General features: G+C 43.9%; 1 protein-coding gene across 2 annotated transcripts in view; it reads left to right on the top strand.

The window, feature by feature from the left end:
- The first annotated feature begins 4,121 nt into the window (after positions 1–4,121).
- Positions 4,122–7,851, top strand: part of LOC126980898 (ATP-binding cassette sub-family C member 3-like) — a 29,667-nt gene continuing 25,937 nt past the window's right edge. The window contains exons 1-4 of one of the 2 annotated variants that reach the window (XM_050831273.1): positions 4,122–4,238; positions 4,539–4,664; positions 4,872–5,047; positions 7,501–7,686. In XM_050831273.1, coding sequence (XP_050687230.1) covers positions 4,227–4,238; positions 4,539–4,664; positions 4,872–5,047; positions 7,501–7,686 — 500 coding nt within the window. In that variant the 5' untranslated portion in view covers positions 4,122–4,226. The remainder of the gene's footprint in view (positions 4,239–4,538; positions 4,665–4,871; positions 5,048–7,500; positions 7,687–7,851) is intronic. The other variant, XM_050831274.1, reaches the window with a different exon arrangement.

Below are 7,851 nucleotides of genomic sequence, written 5' to 3'. Positions count from 1 at the left end.
ACTGTCGTCCTTTCTACCTCAAGTAGCTTGCTTGTCCCTGAAGACGGTCCACGTGTCTTCGATTGTACTGACGTTGAAGTTGCCGTTGATATGGTCCCACGCAGCAGGAGGCAGCAATTCGCGCGCTAGGTTGAAGTTAGCCTTTCGGTAATCGAGTATCAATGTTGGATTTCCGATGAGTTTGTGCTGAACACTGACGTTGAAGCGGATTATGCGGTGATCGCAACCATTTAGTTTTTCTCCTATATACTTCACAGTCACGAATAGGGTAAGGTGGGGTAAGATGCCCCCCTGGGGTGAAAGGCCCCCCTTGGTTTTGTCTTTCTTTATTTCTTTTCTCAACCAGTCACATGATCAAGTAGGCCATGCCAACTCTCTGTGGTCACAGGAACTAATAGAGTAAACAATGGACGGTTGTTCTGGCCACAAGAGGACATTTCTTCTTTTTGACTAATTTCTTGTAAGTTTTCAGTGATTTTAATGATACCTAATTAACGACAAAGAACTGTAGAGTTAGCCTGATGGCTATGGATACTTGCTCTAAGATGTCTAAACCACATTGCATGTGATTATACTCTGCCTACTTACTTGTAGGAAAGATGGTGACATTTTGTGTATATATGAATCGCCAGGGTAAGAGCCCCCTGTGCCTTTGGGGTAAGTTGCCCACAGGGAGGTTTTTTACCCCACATGTGGGGTTATCTTGTGTAATTATCTCAGAGCTCTCATTTATTATCAGCAACTCATCCATTATCAGCAACAAAGAAAAAACTCCAGCTTCGTCTGATGAAGATGAATGGCCTTGTTTGGTATGTGGGGAACCATTTGCTAATAACAGACCTTCAGAAAAATGGGTCCAATGTCGGGGTTGTAGAAATTGGTCACATGTAGAATGTACAACTGGAGTAGGCCTAGATCTGTATGTAAGTCAAAACTGCAAGTCTGATTAGGCATTACAGTATTGCTATAAAAAAATAGCAATACTGTAATTTTTTTTTTACAACAATGGAGGCAGCTCAAGGGCACACAAAAAAAGAAAACAATAATAAAAAAAGCCCGCTATTCGCTGCTCCTAAAAAAAGAAACAAAAGAGGTGGCCGAAAGCAAGATCAAATACGGGAGGAGAGATGTCCTGATACCCTTCTCTTGAAAGAGTTCAAGTCGTAGGCCTAATTAGACTCTCAGTTTTGACGTACATACAGATCTAGGCCTACTCCAGTTGTGCATTCTGCATGTTTAAGTTTTTGAAAGGCATCCACAAGCGAACACTTTTGAGTTTGAGAATATAAGGAAATTGGTGTTTTTAACTGTTTCACATATCAGTATTCAACAGAAAGGACATATTTTATCAAATTAATTGAATATTTAGTTCCATATATTTTTCATGAAAGTAGATGTTCCTTTTGTTAGAAAAAAAATCAGAAGAAAGGGAAGCTAGTCTAGTATTACTAGTCTAAAAGAAGGGGATACCTTTTAGAAAATTAATTAATTGTTTAGTTTTACATTCTTTTCATTAGGAGACACGAATTTGACTGTGTTCCTATATTTCACATCAAGAGAGATTTATAGGGTATAGTTTTCAAAAAGGGAATACATTTTATATTTTTATAATGTGAAAATAATATTTTCCTTATGTTTCTGTGAGTTTTATTATTGTAAAACCTGGGGTAAAAGGCCTACCCAGTGGGCTTCTTACCCCACATGCGGGGTAAGAAGCCCCCTTTATTATTTTTCTTTTAAATTGTCATTATAATAAAGTCAGAATCATAATGAGTGGATATAATATATTCCATAGATAGGCCTTAATCTAAGCTTTCAACAGAACTTTTTTACAAAATTATATTGCAAAAAATGTGGCTACAACAGCCAATCTCCCTCAAGGGAGGAAACTTACCCCACCTTACCCTACTAGGACCAGGATGTTGTTTTCTCTTGTTGGCCGAGTTAAAACTTTAGCTTTAAGAGTCTAGAGATAGTGTGACAAGGCCTCTGCACCGTGAACGCAAAAAACACTCACCCGACGACGTATATCTCCGTTGTGGCCTATGGAAATAGTTGTAGTGAGAGCCGAAGGCGTCTGGGAATACGGAGCCCGAAGGTTAATGGTTCCGTTCGTGTCCTGAGGAAATATATTAATTAGTGACAACGTTTCAGAGTAAGGCGTCTCGTTCCAGGCCTCGTCCAGCAGCGGCATCCAAACACTCGTTGCCCCCGCCAGCCATGAGCATCCAGGAGAGCGGCGCCTCCGGGGACGCCGTGATCCTCCTGCCGCGGCTGTGTGATGTGCCGCTCTGGGTGAGTTGTCCACCTCGATCGCCGCTGTTTTGTTTTTTCTAAACTATTGATATTTTCTTTTCTTCGCTCCTAGTGTGTGTGTGTGTGTGTGTGTAAGAATGCAGACACGAGGTCGATAACTCCCACAGGCAAGTGCTACACAGGAAACGTTTGACACGCGGACAGCCGCTCGGCCAAGGCACTGCATGCCGAGGACTTTTTTTAATGAATAGATTTCTTTTTTTGACTCACTGACTTTGCCTTACAAGCACATTTTTTCGATCTGCTTTCACTCCCTTCAGTCATTTGTTTCCCGAGCATGTCCCTGACCCGCTCCTGCCTCGCCCCGCCTCCCTCGCAGAACGCCAGCGCGGCGTGGCACTCCGAGGCGCCTCACCTCGGGCGGTGCGCCGAGCGGACCGTCTTGCTGTGGGTGCCCTGTCTCATGCTGTGGGTCACCGCGCCCTTCTACGCCTTCGCCCTCAAGCGGCGGCCCTACGACCCCATCCCCTGGAGTGCACTGGCCTACGTCAAGGTGGTGAGTATAGGCGACGCCTTGTTTACATAGATGCGTCCACATGCCTTCAGCAAGTAAGCCTATGCTGGTATCCCTGGTGGTAACACCTTGAGAACAATCACGATCAAGCAGTCGGGATGCTATCAACATAATATAGTAGGCTACGAGCGCGGTAAGAATCAACGGCACAACTGTTTCTGGTATCACGTAGTACATGTAATCAAAGAAAGAGTCTTCCCAACACACGTTCGCGCGCCCGCGTGGATCGAGGCACACTTAAAGCCGTCCGTAGCGTGGCGTTGTTCCTGTGTCCTAAACCTTCTAAACTTCTCCGGGTACCAAGGCAGCATTTGAGTGATGTCATGAAAATGCTGGAAAACGTAAGCCGCCACTCACCTGTTCTCCCCGGCAGATGGTGACGGGCCTGCTGCTGGCGGCGGCAGTGGCGGAGGGCGTGTGGGGGGTGGTGGGCGGCTACGGCACCGTCACCCCCGCGGACATCCTGGCGCCGCCCCTCCTTCTGATCACCTATGTAAACACATTTTTGTTTTGTTAACACTGATGTACACAGCTTATACTAACGGGGAGACACAACAATCACAGTATGACAAGATTTATTAGAAAGTAAACGCTAAACAGGTCTAACCGAGTTCAGTAACTGCATCTGGATAACAAGACAGTATCATATTTGGCAATTATTAGGCACACACACACACACCTCAGGACTCACTATCAAGACCTTTGTGTCTGAGTGGCTCGTGAGAACAAAGCTTAAGATAAAAATGAGCCACAGAAAGGCCTGAAGAACACTGCCCTATAACACTTCTTCAAATGTGCTCTTTGCTTTTTCTAGTGTAACACAATTTCAATATCCCAAACTAATTATTTAACTACCTACCTACCTAACTAACTAACCAATTAACTACATAACTGACTAACTTCATAAGTAATTAACTATCTAATTACATAACAAACTAACTAATTAAGCAATTAACCACACAACTAAATAATTGACTAACTAACTTACAACTATTTATATAACTGTCTAACCTACTAATTAACTAACTATATAGCTAACCAACTAACAAACTAACTAACTAACCCTGGCATGAGGAAAAATAAAAATAGCAAAAACAAAATTATCTGCTACGCTTCTAATCTACTTTTTCTTCTCTTCCTCCTTTTTGTCATGGCTCCAGACACTGTACCTGAGCCTGCTGCTGGCAGAGCGGCGGCACGGGAAAAGGAGCAGCGCTGTCCTGGGGGTGTACTGGCTGGTGACGCTGATGGCAGGCATACCGCAGCTCATCACCGCCACCACCGCCATTGTCCACCAGGCAAGACTTAATGCTGGTGGCCTGTGTTGACTAATGCTGCTGTCACTGGTATCAAAGAGTGTTGCTGTACTATACTGAGTGATGTTGCTGGTGTCTAGATGAAGATAAGGGTAATGCATCACTCTTAGGGCCATGCCATGCTACAGAAGAACAAAGCTAACTGATGTTGCTGTTATATTATGTTATATTAGTGTTACTGTGCATGAAACAGACTAAAAAAGCTGTCTTGTAATGAATGCCACTGCCAGCATGTACAACAGTAACCCTCAAGATGTGGCAAGATAAATTCATGGACATAGAGGATAGTGCTATTTGGTGTCCAGGGACGGCTCTGTGTAGGCCGAATGTCCTTTTTCCAGGCTCCAAATGTTTTGTTCTAATGTAATGTTTCTGCTCTCCCACCACACCAGGATGGCCAACTGCCCACCATACTAGTGGCGACGACCATCACGCAGTACCTCGGCGCCCTGGTGCTCTTCATCGCCTCCTGCGTGAATGATGTGCCCTCCGGCCTCCAGAAGCTGACACGAACAGAGGTACACACACACATACACACACTCACACACCGAGAGTTTAATGATTGATTAATAACTTTACACACACATATCCCATATTTTATAACCACTGACAGGGAGCATACACTAGGGGCACATCACTTCACTCACCCCCAGCAGTCCCTCCCAAGCAAGCCTCCATGCAGCTGCCTTTCCACCTGAAACCATCAAATCCTCTCCCTCTCACAGAATCCTAACCCAGAGCTGGACGCATCGTTTCTGAACCGCCTGCTGTACGTGTATGTGTTCCCTATCATCTGGCGGGGGTGGCGGCAGCCCCTAGCCACCCAGGACCTGCCTGACGCGCAGCCCATAAACTCAGCAAGGGCGGTGTACAGCAAGTGGCGACGCGTGCTGGACGGCAGGTGTGTATTTGCCTAGTTGTATTTACCTAGTTGTGACATACAGGAAAAGAGCTACACTCGTGCTGTCCCGTCTCCATATCCTCTCTTATCCAACTTTTCCTTAAAATCATGAATGTTTCTTGCACAAACCACCTCCTCCTCCAGTCTATTCCATAGCTCAATGCTTCTGTTTGGGAAGCTAAACTTTTTCGCATCTTGCCTACACGTGATCGCCCTCAACTTCTTTCCATGTCCTCTCATGTTCCTCAGCAAATTCATAGTTTGTCCCGTTATCCTGTTGATGTGTTTGTCCGGTGACATGTTCTCTGAGACGGTCACTCCCAAATCTTTTTCTTCCATTCCTCTGCATATTATCTCACTTCCCATCTTATAATCTTATTCACATCTTCTACCACTCTTGCCAAACTCTATTTTTTTACATTTCCCAAGGTTCAATTCCATCTGCCATGTACCACTCCACTCCCATATTTTGTCCAGGTCCCTCTGCAATGCCTCACAGTCTTTCACATCATTGACTCGTCTCAATAGCTTTGCATCATCTGCAAACAAACTCACATAGCTGGTCACTCCGTCCACCATATCATTTATATAAACAGCAAACATTATTGGCGCCAGCACCGAACCTTGTGGTACCCCACTCCTCACTGGGCACCAGTTGGAAACCTTGTCCTTGATTATTGTCCTCATTTCCCTGTTAGTTAGGAAGTCCTCCAGCCATTTAATCAGTCCATCACCCACTCCACCCCTATTTTTAATTTTCCAAATTAGTCTTCTGGGCGGTACTTTGTCGAATGCCTTTTTCAAATCCAGGTACACTCCATCTCCCCGGCCTTCTCTCTCTTCTATTAAATCGGTCACCCTTGAGTAATAACATAACAAGTTGGTGACACACGATCTCCCTCTCCTGAATCCAAACTGGCAATCCGAGATAATTCTCTCCCTTTCTAAAAAATCCGACCACCTGTTTTTAACTAGCCTCTCACATATCTTCGCAATCACACTAGTGAGTGATACTGGTCTGTAATTTAATGGGTCCTCTCTCTTTCCTCCTTTATAAATTGGTATTATGTTTGCTCTCTTCCAATCTTGTGGTTACCTTCCTTTACTCAGGGAGGCATTCATTATGGAGTGCAGTTTCTCTGCAAGTTGCTCACTACATTCTTTCAGGATCCACCCTGATACTTCATCCGGCTCTGTCGTCTTTCTTACATCCAGCCTGTTCAAGCTTTCCTTGACCTCCTGCACCATTAACTGTATCTCCTGCAAAACCCTTCCTCTTTCCTGCCCCGGTGGTTGTACAAATTCGTCTTCCTTTGTGAAAACTCTATGAAAGCTGTTGTTCATCACTTCTGCCATCTCTGCTGGGTCATCATATGTAGTTCCATCCATTTTCAGTTTATCGATTGTTTCTCTATTCTTTAATTTGCCGTTCACATGTGTATAAAATAATTTAGGTTGGTCTTTGCATTTGTCGATTATATCTTTTTCATATTTCCGTTTTTCTTCTCTTCTAATCTTTGTATATTCATTCCTTGCTTGTTTGAAATTGTTCCACGTGTTGATTCTTCTTCGTCTCCTCCATCCCTTCCAGGCTTCCTCCTTTCTTTTTCTAGCTGCCTCGCATCTTCTGTTAAACCATTCCTTTTTACCAACATCCTTTTTGGTTACCTTAGGGACATATCTATTCTCGGGTTCTTTGTACAACTTTAAAAACTCCTCCCACTTGTCTTGTGTACTTTTGGCTTTGTACAGCCCACTCCAATTTGCATTAACAAAAAAAGTTCTCATATTAATAAAGTCTGCCTTAGAGTAGTAACTTCTCCCTATTTTGTGATCCTCTTTTCAGTCAATCATTCTCTTTTCTTTTACTTCAAATTCCACAATCGCATGGTCACTCTTTGCTATTGGGCAATCTATTTTATATTTTCTATGTGTGTGTGTGTGTGTGTGTGTGTGTGATTACCTATTTGTAGTATACAGGGCCTGAGCTCAAGATTGGATAGTCCTGTCTCCCTATCTGTATTTGGTCAACTTTTACTTCATTTTATGTGCACTTTCTGCTTAAACAGTATCTTTGTTTAGTCCATTCCATGTATCCATGCTCCTGTATGGAAAACTGTACTTTTTTATGCCTAACTGTATTTTGACAGAAATTAGTCACATTTATAGTTTCAAAAGGCAAGACACTACAAGTTTGACTCAATCCTTCTAAAAACACAAATACGTACGTAAGAATTAGGTAAGACCACACACATACACCACCAGTCAGACAGGCCATCATTACAAAAAACATCAAATTTTTCCTCCCCATAAAGAAAGAGATGATATAATAAGTAGTAGATATGTTTTACCTCTTTTTTTTTCCTATAATTCACACACCAATCTGAAAATAATATCATACCGATATGCGGCTGGTAATGTCGTCGTGGCTCTGTGCCTTGGTGTGTTTGCAGGAAGGAGCGGCACACTGGGCAGAACGCAAAGCTCAGTAACGATGCCCCGACTGTGAGCGCGAAGACTGAGGCAAAGGTGTCCCTGGTGCGCACCATCTGGCAGCTGAACAAGTCCTCCATGGTGTTCAACCTCCTCCGGTGCTTCACCCAAGAGGCCATCGCCTTCTTCAACCCCCTGCTGGTCGGGTGAGTTTGCTTCCCAGGGTGAGAGCAACACAGCAGCAGAGGCAGCTTAGAGCCTTCCTCATGGTGATTATTCATAGGGACAAGAAACGGATTCATGGCGGCGGCATGAAACAGGGTTCATAACAGGTCAATTATCTTAGCTGTTACAACCATGCAGTGAACACT

This window comes from Eriocheir sinensis, chromosome 45 (assembly GCF_024679095.1).
Source record: "Eriocheir sinensis breed Jianghai 21 chromosome 45, ASM2467909v1, whole genome shotgun sequence".
NCBI classification, from domain to species: Eukaryota; Metazoa; Arthropoda; class Malacostraca; order Decapoda; family Varunidae; genus Eriocheir; species Eriocheir sinensis.
The sequence above is the reverse complement of the archived record's forward strand: the minus strand, read 5'-3'. Positions and strand labels throughout refer to the sequence as shown.